Source organism: Pseudophryne corroboree, chromosome 12 (genome assembly GCF_028390025.1).
Source record: "Pseudophryne corroboree isolate aPseCor3 chromosome 12, aPseCor3.hap2, whole genome shotgun sequence".
NCBI classification, from domain to species: domain Eukaryota; kingdom Metazoa; phylum Chordata; class Amphibia; order Anura; family Myobatrachidae; genus Pseudophryne; species Pseudophryne corroboree.
In genome coordinates, this window is record NC_086455.1 from 140,087,082 (window position 1) to 140,099,837 (window position 12,756).

At 44.7% G+C, this 12,756-nt stretch overlaps 1 protein-coding gene across 1 annotated transcript; it reads right to left on the bottom strand.

Moving 5' to 3' along the window:
• Nucleotides 1-463: 463 nt before the first annotated feature.
• Nucleotides 464-6,011, bottom strand: LOC134979977 (uncharacterized). The gene is made up of 3 exons (XM_063946578.1): nucleotides 5,834-6,011; nucleotides 1,892-2,280; nucleotides 464-1,003 (listed from the first exon to the last, which is right to left on the bottom strand). Exons 1-3 carry the CDS (start codon nucleotides 6,009-6,011, stop codon nucleotides 833-835), a joined length of 738 nt encoding a protein of 245 aa, XP_063802648.1. The 3' UTR covers nucleotides 464-832.
• Between the last annotated feature and the right edge of the window lie 6,745 nt (nucleotides 6,012-12,756).

Sequence of the window (12,756 nt, forward strand, 5' to 3'; positions counted from 1 at the left end):
CCGCCTCTGCCTGCAAGACTATCGTCAAGGTGCTGCAATTCTGTTATTGTAAGGTTAATAAAATAAAAAAAAAACCACACCATACCATTTATTAAAGTTATTATGACTTTAAACCTCAGTGAAAAATATTTTTGTAACTTTTTTTTTTCTTAAGTTTGTGGGCAGCACGGCTGCTTAAAATGTGCATAAATATATATATTGCTATATAAAATGCTAGCCAATACTTTTAAAATTTAAAACTAGGTTAAACTGCCAACATGGCACATATTTGGTATCCAAAAATGTTTGGTTTGTAAAAAGTATGTACAAGTATCCCAATCCTTGATAAATATGCTGCGTTCGGCTGCTCGGTGTTGTTGGCACAAATTTCAGGTTGGACCACGATACGCATGCTGCAGGTGCCTTCTCAATGGCCTGGTTCCATTGAGCTGCACCTACAGCATGCGTATCATTGTGGTGGGGGGGCGCTGTGGACGCGGTTGGGGGGAGCACTTTGATAGGAGAAGGTTGTTTGTAAACCAGGTTGGTAGGAGGGGGTGGGTGTTGGAGCATGTCGGTGGGGGAGCAGGTTGGTAGGAGGGTTCTGGTGGGGGAGCTGGTTGTTAAGAGGTGGGTGTGTAGTCGGGCATTGGTGGTAATTACGTCTGGGGGTATGCTTGAGTGTAATAGTAGGGGGGAGGTGGGCTAGTAGTGGAGCTGGGTGTGGAACAGCGGGTCCAGATGTGATGTTTGTCTCAAGACAGTTGCACCCTTTAAAAATAAGCTCCGATGTGAGTCTCTCAAATAGCAACTTATGTTGACTGTCCATGGCTCTATGAGCTTTGCTGACATGTTAGCCAAAAGAATCACTTTCATCGGAGGTCTTTAGTAAAGCAGACCTTGCTTGTATAAGCTGTGGGTCCTCCTCTTGTGTGTTTGTCTTTTTCTGGTGCTGCCTCTTGGGCAGGGGGATGGTTTGAATCATTGAGGGACTCAGTTCAGGAGGGCTGGGGATGATAGGTGTCTGTTAAAAGAGAAAAGAAAAGCAAATACATGCATTAATATAGATTTTTTGTAATCTTTTCTTTTACAGTTCCCTACAAGAACAGAAGAGTGGATAGCCATTGCGGATGAGCTTGAGAACCATCGATGGCAAGCACATTCGCATTACCCCACCTGCCAATGGCAGGTCATTCTACTATAATTACAAGGGGTACTTCAGTGTGGTTCTAATGGCAGTAGTGAATGCCAATTATGAGCTTCTGTTCATAGATGTGGGGAAGAATGCCTGTGCCTCTGACAGTGGCTCCTTTACAAACACATCATTCTATGACCAGCCCACCACCAAGACCCTGCATTTGTCGTATAGAGAGGCAATGAAACACTGCCTAAATTACGTCTTTGTTGCTGATGAGACCTTTGCCCTTCACAAGCATGTCATGAAGCCATTCCCGCAAAGGTCCCTCAATAAAGAGAAGTGGGTCATCAATTACCGGCTGTCTCGGGCGAGGCGCATTGTAGAGAAAGCCTTTGGGATCCTGAGCAACCGATTCCGGATCTTTCACAGGGCAATTAATTTGAAGGTGGAGAAGATTACTGGGACGTTACTGCATTTGGTGTCCTGCACAACTTCCTACACAAGAAAGCCACCCAGCAAAGGACAGTGGGCACAGCTTTGGCTGAAGACCCAGACCATCCAGAAAAGGTTGCACCATTCTTCTCAGTGGCGTTACCACCAGTTGCTGAAACCGGGACTGCTCTGTCCAAAAAGGTCAGAGAGGATTATATGACCTACTTCAACGGGGATGGTGCGGTGCCATGGCAGGAGGAGTACATACGATAAAGAGAAGGGGAAGTGGAGGGGACTTTGGAACAATTGTTTGGTGCATCAGTTTGTTGGGACTGTACTTACTGAAGAGGCATTAGGCGATTCAACAATATCCTCTTCCCCGGCACCGACCTCCTCACTCTCGGCCATGACTGCAAACGATCTCTGGACCGGTTCCTGATGGACGAGAAACATGAGCTGGTCGTAGTACCAGAAGTTTGTGTAGTAGATGTCCTCCTTCCCTGCTTCTTTTATTTTCTTATGTTCCTTCTGGAACAGTCCAGAGAATTTGAATCTTTTTGTACACCCAGAGGACGGATGCCACGTCATGTATACAGCAATCTCCTCATATACCTGGGTGCACTTCACCTTCTTGACATAATCTCTGCATATAACTAGCCACAGGCATTCATGCTGTCGGTATAGGTCAATGAAGCCAGTAATAAAATCGTGCTCTGTATCCAGTGACATATCTAAAAATAAAAGAGACTTTTTATATTAATGGACATCATTACAAAATTACAAAATTAGAAAAGTGTGGGCCAAAAATAATGAGGCCCTAAAAAGACTGGTGTTCTGGCAACCCCCTAGCGTGAACAAATTTAAAACTGTATTTTAGTTTTTTTGTTTCTAAATAAAGTTTATTGGTTTTTACAGGTGTCAATTTATATAAATGTAGATGATTGCCTATGTATAGAAATGTGCCAACTAATTTCACTGCCACAAAGGACAATTTAAAAAAATATATTATAAAAATTAACAAACAGTCTCCTTTGTGTGAATGGAATCTATATTTGATAAATGAAACTTATATGTACCTGACTAGTATGGGGTGCAGACAGTATATGTAAAATCCCGTTTGCACCACTTGAGCATAGAAAAATCACTTGAGAAGACACTAGCAGGTAATGTGCATTTGGGGTTCAGTAGCAAAATGACATGTGAAAGTCAGCATACATAACAATACTGCATGTGAAGCACAGATGCATTTGGGGTATAGTAGAAAAATTATATTTGAAAACCATAATACAAAATGAGACCACATGAAAAGTACATATGCATTTGGGGTACGGTAGCAAAATCACATTTGCAAAGAAAACATCAGCATAAAAATCAAACAATTAGGAATATACTAGTAAAAAAAAACTGGCCTACCGTATGTGCATACAGTATATGGCCGTGCAAAACAAGGGTGCACACTTGCAGTATATGTAAACTGCTATATCTGGGTGTGTCAGTACTGCAAAAAAACATTGGTGGACAGTGGTGATCAGAGGGTGCTGTCCAAAAATACATCCTCTTAGGCCAGGCTTGCCTACCAGCTCCCGATTTTTAGATGAGCCTCCCGCTGCCCTGGATACCGTGACAGCCCTCCCAGTTTTTAAACGTCCTTGCCTGAAAATATGGACGGCAGAGAGATGGGAGGGGGGGGGCAGGACAGGAGACTTCCGGGCCGGCCACCGCAGGGTTGTGTGTAGGGTGAGTGTACTGTGTAGTGGTGGTCATACTGCACACTGCAGCAGGGCTCTGCTTCTGCTTCCCTGTGACTAGCCCCTCCCACCACACTCTGGGCTGCAGTGTGGATCAGCCCAGCAGCAGCAGCCTCAGCTTCCGTCTCCTGCCTCTCACTGGGGGTGTCTGCACTGTACTGCCTTCCACATTGTCCCGGGGTCGGCTCCCAACCTTTACTGGAATGAACAACATACCCAGTTGAGTGTTAGGGGTAACGTGGGAAAATGGAGGCTGGGTGTAATATAATGTGTGTATAATGTGATGTAATCTAGTGCTGGGTATACTATGGGGGCAGTAGGGCTGTATATAATGCAGTGTAATGTGGTACTGGGTCTAATATGGGGGGGGCTGTGCAGTGTACTGTACGCTGCGTATAATGTAATATGGGGGAGGGGATCTGTGTATGCTGTGTGTAATGTAATGTACTGGGTGTAATATGAGGGCGGGGACTGTGTTATGTACTGTATGCTGTGTATAATGTAATATGGGGGAGGGGATCTGTGTATGCTGTGTTTAATGTAATGTACTGGGTGTAATATGAGGGCGGGGACTGTGTTATGTACTGTATGCTGTGTATAATGTAATATGAGGGCGGGGACTGTGTTATGTACTGTATGTGTGACACTCTGGAAGGGATACTACAGATTCTTGTCTTACCGCATGTATCTTGACCGATGTTGACCGCTTTTCTTCGCAGAGAGGTAAGTATCACCTTGGCTCGTGTATTCGTGATGAATAACCGACGACAAATGCTTAACTGCTTCAAATTTATTTTAAGCAATAAGGGGTTGTAGAAACTTTAGCCTTAGGTAGACTGACCCTGGGACAATTGCACATATCAGGTAAGTACTTTAGTGTAGCAAAACATGTTTCAATATTCCATATCACATAACACATGAGATCAACATTTCTTCTGTAACCATACTCTTTTCCTTTGTGATGCTATTGATACTGTTAGGCAAGGTCAGGTGACGCATCAGGTAAAGTGGCACTAAATTATACTCCACCTGTATAGTAGAGGAAGGAGTCATGCTGATCCTGACTCAACGTAACAGTAGCACAGGAGTCAGTTAACTGATTGTCAATAACACCATAAATTTCACACAATATCAATACAAAAGAATGACCCACGACTGCATGCAGTGTATCACCCTAACACCAGGTACCCTCTTATTCTGTCACTTAAGGACGTGAATTCAAGAGTCCGACCTATCCATAGGATGTTCTGGTAGTGTTTCCTCAAGAATGATTTATTCCAAATCAATGTGCAAAAGTCACCTTGGATAACAAGCCCGGCTTTATCCGTTATTGGGGTAAGCAGAGTCACTATCCACAGCGAGGTCTGGGCTAATCAAGGCTCAATACCTATCTCCTCAATACAAAGCAGATGATTGTAAACTTATTGGTGGCCACAAGTTGCCATGGTTTTACTTCGGAATATTTAACCTCCGGCTCCAAAGTCACTCCCCTTTCTTGCCACGCTCAAGTGCAGCTTTTCCTCTCCCTCTCCTGGGCCAGTAAGGGCGCAGCCGCATTGCCATACTCAGCTGGTCACCGGGAAATGCCTTAGGCAGTGGGGTAGGCGTTACTACTCGTCACTCTTACCACCAGCTCACTTTGGGTCACAGATGCGGGGGTCAGGGGAACGCAAGTCCCGCACCTCTCTCCTCACTTCTTCTCAGGCTCCGTCTCTCTTCTCCTCACACACTTTTCCAGCATCTGATGTCACCAGTTGGCGCCAGCCAATCCGCCACTCCTAGTCTTCCTCACTCTCCAGGCGTCTTCGGTCCCCTCTGAGTCTCTACACCCTCCAGGTTACCTTCCCCTGTATCACTTGGGTTGCCTAGAAACCAGTTTGAAAGTGCACCGTCCCGCGTCCAGTGTATTAAGTGTATAAGTAGCCGGGGGCAGTTACTGCTTACAGTCACCAGTGGTACTCCACAGGGGTCTCCCAGTAGTGGGGTGCCACAAATTCTCCTGAAAGGAGGCAAGTCTTCATGCCTTACGGCACACAAATAAAGTAGTCAACAAATGAAGTCACATTAGCGCTTATAACGGGCTGGCATTTGGCCCCGCGTGGTGCGGACTGACCTCCTCACTTCTGGTGCTTCCGTTACTTCCCTAGTGTCAGCTGACCCCATTGTATCTTGAACTAGGACATTTGACACAGAACTCACATCTATCACATCAGCATGATCAATTTCTAGTACAGAGGGGATACAGTTTCAGACATGACAGTAGGGTGTTGTAGTCCCCATACTGGCCATAAAACATTCAACATCTCAGATATAGGGTCGTTGCTGCATAAGGGCTCAGGTGCACTTGACCTCTCTGCCGATGGAGGCTTTGGCCTCTCCACCTCATTATGGCTAGACAGGCATTTCTTCAACTGGTTGCGAAGAACAACCATCCACCTTTTGTTTTCAAGGCTTGCAATTCTATACACATCTCTTTCTAGATATGGAATTTCGATGACTTAGTAAGCGGTAGTCTCCCAATGCCCATCGAGTTTACAACTGTGATGATTTTGCTTCTTCCACACCAGCTCTTCAACTGTAAGGGATTCGGCCTGTGCATGGTGGCTATAATCAACAGCTTGTCGCCTCTGCCCCTGCTCAGTACTCTGGTTAACGATGGCATAGGCAGTCTTAAGTCGTCTCTGATGCTCCAGCAGCCAATCCGTTTGAGGCATATCCCCTTCGATGACTTCCTCCGGGAGGAATAGCCGGACATCCACAGGCAATCATCCTCTAAAAACCAGGAGGTAGAATAGGTATATCCAGTTGTGCTGTGCTCCGTATCGTTATATAGGAACGTGATCTCGGACAGGAGATTGGACCAATCTCGTCTCTTCTCTGTGGGTATTGACCTCAGCATATTAATGAGGGACTGGCTCATCCGTTCACACACTCCATTACATTGGGGGTGGTATGTAGTCGTTTGTAATTTACAGCAGCCATATAGATCGCACAGCTCTTGAAACAGGCGTGATTCGAAGGCAGACCCTTGGTCTGTCAATATTTTCTCTGGGTAGCCATAGGGTCTCACGATAGCTCTCCATAGATGTTCAGCTGTCGTCGATGCTGTCAGGTCCTTAACAAGGAGGGCGACCGCAAACTTGGAGTAGTGGTCAGTAATTGTGATTGCATACTGGTAGCCACTCTGACTAGGCTCTAGCTTCACATGGTCGATGGAGACCAACTCTAGCAGATGATGCATCACAATGGGGTGCAGGGTCGCTTGCTGATCTGCAGGGGGCTTCCTCTTGATAGCAAGAAAAAAAGGCATTTGTTTCCCCCAGCACCCTGAATAATAACCGTAACCAGATATAAATTCCACATGATAATAGAATTCAGAGATCTTCGTTACACATATTTGCGCAAATGTGTGAATAAGCCCCAAAGACGCATCAAGGCGTCTCTGTATATTTGGGGTCCCTAGCGCTATATCTAGGTGCAGGGTGTGGCACCCCAAAACACCAGCATAAGCCAGAAAGCCCAGCATAGCATACCAGTGAAAAAACTATAGTGTTAATAAATTAGTATTTAGGAAGCCGAAGCAATAGAGAAAGGGATACAAAAATGAAATGCAATTAAAATAGAGAAATAGTGTTAAAAAAATTAATAAGTGAAAAGTGTTAATAGAATGTAAATGTATGCCACACTAAGGCCATCCAGCTCAGCCAGTCCAGAGGCACCACACCTCACACCTCCATTACCCCAATCTGGGTCTAAGATTAACCAGCAAGGAGCCACATGATAATGGCTCCTTACTACAATATGTCTAAGCTAAGAGCTACCTACTTTGGAGCAACCCCATAATGCTCCACGTGGCATGTCAGGGCCTGCGCCTCCTCCTAATGCAGGAACCTCTCTGCCTCTCACAACAAACATATATATTGCTAGATGCTCAATTAGCTTAGTGATATCATTCAGGTGCTCGAAAGGGAGGGGTATTTCTAAGCAAGAAAAAAAGGCATTTGTTTCCCCCAGCACCCTGAATGATAACCGTAACCAGATATAAATTCCACATGATAATAGAATTCAGAGATCTTCGTTACACATATTTGCGCAAATGTGTGAATAAGCCCCAAAGCCGCATCAAGGCATCTCTGTATATTTGGGGTCCCTAGCTCTATATCCAGGTGCAGGGTGTGGCACCCCAAAACACCAGCATAAGCCAGAAAGCCCAGCGTAGCATACCAGTGAAAAAACTATAGTGTTTATAAATTAGTATTTAGGAAGCCGAAGCTATAGAGAAAGTGATACAAAAATGAAATGCAATTAAAATAGAGAAATAGTGTTAAAAAATTAATAAGTGAAAAGTGTTAATAGAATGTAAAGGTATGCCACACTAAGGCCATCCAGCTCAGCCAGTCCAGAGGCAGCACACCTCACACCTCCATTACCCCAATCTGGGTCTAAGATTGACCAGCAAGGAGCCACATGATAATGGCTCCTTACTACAATATGTCTAAGCTAAGAGCTACCTACTTTGGAGCAACCCCATAATGCTCCATGTGGCATGTCAGGGCCTGCACCTCCTCCTAATAATAATAATAATAATACTAATTTTATTTATATAGCGCTCTTTCTCCAACAGGACTCAAGGCGCTTTACAGACATCAAAAACAATACACATGATACAGAGGATTTAAGTAATACAACAATAGATAAGCCACACAGACATAAAAGAAAAGCTTAAGCACACAGAAAGCATAATGCAGGATTGGTGTAGGCATTTTGGGTAATAACTTCCAAGGGTTGTGTATTCCACCCTCACAGGTACCAAATGCGGCAGCCATCTTGGGCGCTCAGCGTAGGATTACCCAGGGTGGAATAGTCCACCCCTAGAAGAGATGACACAAAATGGGGGTGATTTCAGAGTCCTACAGTTTAGAGTAGGGTTCCTACAAAACCACAAGGTCCATGTATTTTTCATCCCATCCACAAGTGTACCATATGGGGCAGCCATGTTGGGCGCACTTTGAAGGTTACACTGTGTGAGGTGAGCCATACAAGGGCCAAGTTCATATATGGGAAAACTGATGCTTATGTAGTAGTATGATGTACCCTGCATGTAGGGCACAATGGAAAGGTGTGCAATCAGTGGAGGTAAACATTACAGGAAAAACACATGGTGGGGTGGAAGCGAGCTATTGAAGGAAAAAAAAATAATAATAATGCAGGAACCTCTCTGCCTCTCACAACAAACATATATATTGGTAGATGCTCAATTAGCTTAGTGATATCATTCAGGTGCTCGAAAGAGAGGGGTATTTCTAAGCAAGAAAAAAAGGCATTTGTTTCCCCCAGCACCCTGAATGATAACCGTAACCAGATATACATTCCACATGATAATAGAATTCAGAGATCTTCGTTACACATATTTGCGCAAATGTGTGAATAAGCCCCAAAGCCGCATCAAGGCATCTCTGTATATTTGGGGTCCCTAGCGCTATATCTAGGTGCAGGGTGTGGCACCCCAAAACACCAGCATAAGCCAGGAAGCCCAGCGTAGCATACCAGTGAAAAAACGATAGTGTTAATAAATTAGTATTTAGGAAGCCGAAGCTATAGAGAAAGTGATACAAAAATGAAATGCAATTAAAATAGAGAAATAGTGTTAAAAAATTAATAAGTGAAAAGTGTTAATAGAATGTAAAGGTATGCCACACTAAGGCCATCCAGCTCAGCCAGTCCAGAGGCAGCACACCTCACACCTCCATTACCCCAATCTGGGTCTAAGATTGACCAGCAAGGAGCCACATGATAATGGCTCCTTACTACAATATGTCTAAGCTAAGAGCTACCTACTTTGGAGCAACCCCATAATGCTCCATGTGGCATGTCAGGGCCTGCACCTCCTCCTAATAATAATAATAATAATAATAATAATTTTATTTATATAGCGCTCTTTCTCCAACAGGACTCAAGGCGCTTTACAGACATCAAAAACAATACACATGATACAGAGGATTTAAGTAATACAACAATAGATAAGCCACACAGACATAAAAGAAAAGCTTAAGCACACAGAAAGCATAATGCAGGATTGGTGTAGGCATTTTGGGTAATAACTTCCAAGGGTTGTGTATTCCACCCTCACAGGTACCAAATGCGGCAGCCATCTTGGGCGCTCAGCGTAGGATTACCCAGGGTGGAATAGTCCACCCCTAGAAGAGATGACACAAAATGGGGGTGATTTCAGAGTCCTACAGTTTAGAGTAGGGTTCCAACAAAACCACAAGGTCCATGTATTTTTCATCCCATCCACAAGTGTACCATATGGGGAAGCCATGTTGGGCGCACTTTGAAGGTTACACTGTGTGAGGTGAGCCATACAAGGGCCAAGTTCATATATGGGAAAACTGATGCTTATGTAGTAGTATGATGTACCCTGCATGTAGGGCACAATGGAAAGGTGTGCAATCAGTGGAGGTAAACATTACAGGAAAAACACATGGTGGGGTGGAAGCGAGCTATTGAAGGAAAAAAAAACAATAATAATGCAGGAACCTCTCTGCCTCTCACAACAAACATATATATTGGTAGATGCTCAATTAGCTTAGTGATATCATTCAGGTGCTCGAAAGGGAGGGGTATTTCTAAGCAAGAAAAAAAGGCATTTGTTTCCCCCAGCACCCTGAATGATAACCGTAACCAGATATAAATTCCACATGATAATAGAATTCAGAGATCTTCGTTACACATATTTGCGCAAATGTGTGAATAAGCCCCAAAGCCGCATCAAGGCATCTCTGTATATTTGGGGTCCCTAGCGCTTTATCTAGGTGCAGGGTGTGGCACCCCAAAACACCAGCATAAGCCAGAAAGCCCAGCGTAGCATACCAGTGAAAAAACTATAGTGTTAATAAATTAGTATTTAGGAAGCCGAAGCTATAGAGAAAGTGATACAAAAATGAAATGCAATTAAAATAGAGAAATAGTGTTAAAAAGTTAATAAGTGAAAAGTGTTAATAGAATGTAAAGGTATGCCACACTAAGGCCATCCAGCTCAGCCAGTCCAGAGGCACCACACCTCACACCTCACACCTCCATTACCCCAATCTGGGTCTAAGATTAACCAGCAAGGAGCCACATGATAATGGCTCCTTACTACAATATGTCTAAGCTAAGAGCTACCTACCTTGGAGCAACCCCATAATGCTCAATGTGGCATGTCAGGGCCTGCACCTCCTCCTAATGCAGGAACCTCTCTGCCTCTCACAACAAACATATATATTGGTAGATGCTCAATTAGCTTAGTGATATCATTCAGGTGCTCGAAAGGGAGGGGTATTCCTCTTGATATCACAGTTTGGGCAACTCGAGTTTCATTCTTCGATATACTCCCTCATATTCACCCAATAAAACTGACATCATAGTGTGGCTTCTAGCTTCCGGATGCCAAAATGACCAGATTGGTCATGATAAGCCATTCGGCACCAGCCAATGCACCACTCCTAGTCTTCCCGCGCTCACTCTCCAGACGTCTTCGGTCCCCTCTGGGTCTCTACACCCTCCAGGTTACCTTCCCCTGTATCACCTGGATTGTCTAGCAACCAGATTGGAAATGCACGTCCCGCGTCCAGTGTATTAAGTTTATAAGTAGCCCGGGGACAGTTACTGCTTACAGTCACCAGTGGTACTCCACATGGGTCCCCCAGCAGTGGGGTGCCACATATGCTGTGTATAATGTAATATGGGGGAGAGGATCTGTGTATGCTGTGTTTAATGTAATGTTCTGGGTGTAATATGGGGGGGCTGTGTAGTGTACTGTATGCTGTGTATAATGTAATATGGGGGAGGGGATCTGTATATGCTGTGTTTAATGTAATGTTCTGGGTGTAATATGTGGGGCTGTGTAGTGTACTGTATTCTCTGTATAATGTAATATGGGGGAGGGGATCTGTGTATGCTGTGTTTAATGTAATGTACTGGGTGTAATATGGGGGGGCTGTGTACTGTATGCTGTGTATAATGTAGTGTGTACTGGACAGGGACGGTTCTATAGATACTCTGGGTATGCACCAGAGTAGGGCGCCCTGACCCAGTCCCGGTCAGCCACATGCAGAAATTAGCTCTGGCGGGGAAAGTGGCAGTCTGTGTCATAGCTGCCTGCAGAGCGTTATTGTGTTTGTGAGCAAACCGTGGCTCCTTTGCTTAGCTGGCTGCAATGTCACACTGACATTGGACTGCGGCGGGTGGTTTGTGAGGAGTCCCTGACCTGAGCACTCCGCTGAGCCTGCATGCATATGCTAGCAGTGGCAGCAGTGGGCGGCACCCCTCGAGTCAGCGGGCAAGGCTCCCAGTACCATCAAGTGTCCTCACACCTGAAAGTAATGTATAATGTGTTAGGGGCACTACTACTGTGGACATAATGTGTACGGAGCACTACTAATGTGGGCGTTATGTGTAAGGAGCACTACTAATGTGGGCATAAGGTGAAAGGAGCACTACTAATGTGGGCATAAGGTGTAATGAGCACTACTAATGTGGGTGTTATGTGTAAGGAGCACTACTAATGTGGGCATAATGTGTAAGGAGCACTACTGACGTGGGCGTAATGTGTAAGAGGCACTACTGATGTGGACATAATATGTAAGGAGCACTACTGATGTGGGCGTAATGTATACGGAGCACTACTGATGTGGGCGTAATGTGTAAGGAGCACTACTGATGTGGCCAGAACGTGTGAGGAGCACTACTGATGTGGGCGTAACATGTAAGGGGCACTACTGATGTGGTCATAACATGTGAGGAGCACTACAACTGGGCTTTTCTGTGAGACCACACCCCCTTTATTTTTTCAGGAATGCGCCTTTGGTGTGCGCAAAAGTACTCCAGGGGCAGCGAAGTATATATTCACTTACCAAAATAATTAGCCTCGGGCTGGCCCTGGTACTGGGTGTAATAAGTGGGAGAGGGGCTGTGTTTAATGTAATTTATTATGGTTCTGTGTGGAATGGGTATAATATGTATTTACTGTATATGTGGGTGTAATATATATCAATCCCGCACCAGTGTATATAGGTTTTCTATTTCTCTGTCTCTTCTCACAAATGTACACGTTATATAGTGTACCTATATTTTTACTCTTTTTTTTTTGCTTTTAGTGCTATAGTTTTCACCTGCCATTGCAGGACACACACCCCTGAGTGGTAATAAATACGCCCATAGGTGGAGCTAGACAAGCTATTTGGGTGGCGCTAGACGCACCCCTCAACGGCACAGTCCGCTGCCACCTGGAATCTCCCTGAAACTATTTTTCAAAAGTAGGCAAGTACTGTATGTCTTAGGCCTGAGAAAACATTGGTGGACAGTGTGCATTAAAAACAAATACATACCACTGTACTGTCTCCTATGCTCGTCAGCTCTCCTTGGCGGCGCATCAGCAAGATCGAGGGTGGGAGTGTCCTGGAAAATGTCACTCAA

What these genes read in the sequence shown, in the direction of transcription:
- LOC134979977 (XM_063946578.1), bottom strand. Translation starts at nt 6,011, where the DNA reads ATGCCTCAAACGGATTGGCTGCTGGAGCATCAGAGACGACTTAAGACT. An exon ending in GAAGCAAAATCATCACAGTT is followed by an intron (nt 2,281 to 5,833) that starts GTAAACTCGATG and finishes TTTTATTTTTAG; the next exon opens with ATATGTCACTGGATACAGAG. An exon ending in AATCGCCTAATGCCTCTTCA is followed by an intron (nt 1,004 to 1,891) that starts GTAAGTACAGTC and finishes CTCTTTTAACAG; the next exon opens with ACACCTATCATCCCCAGCCC.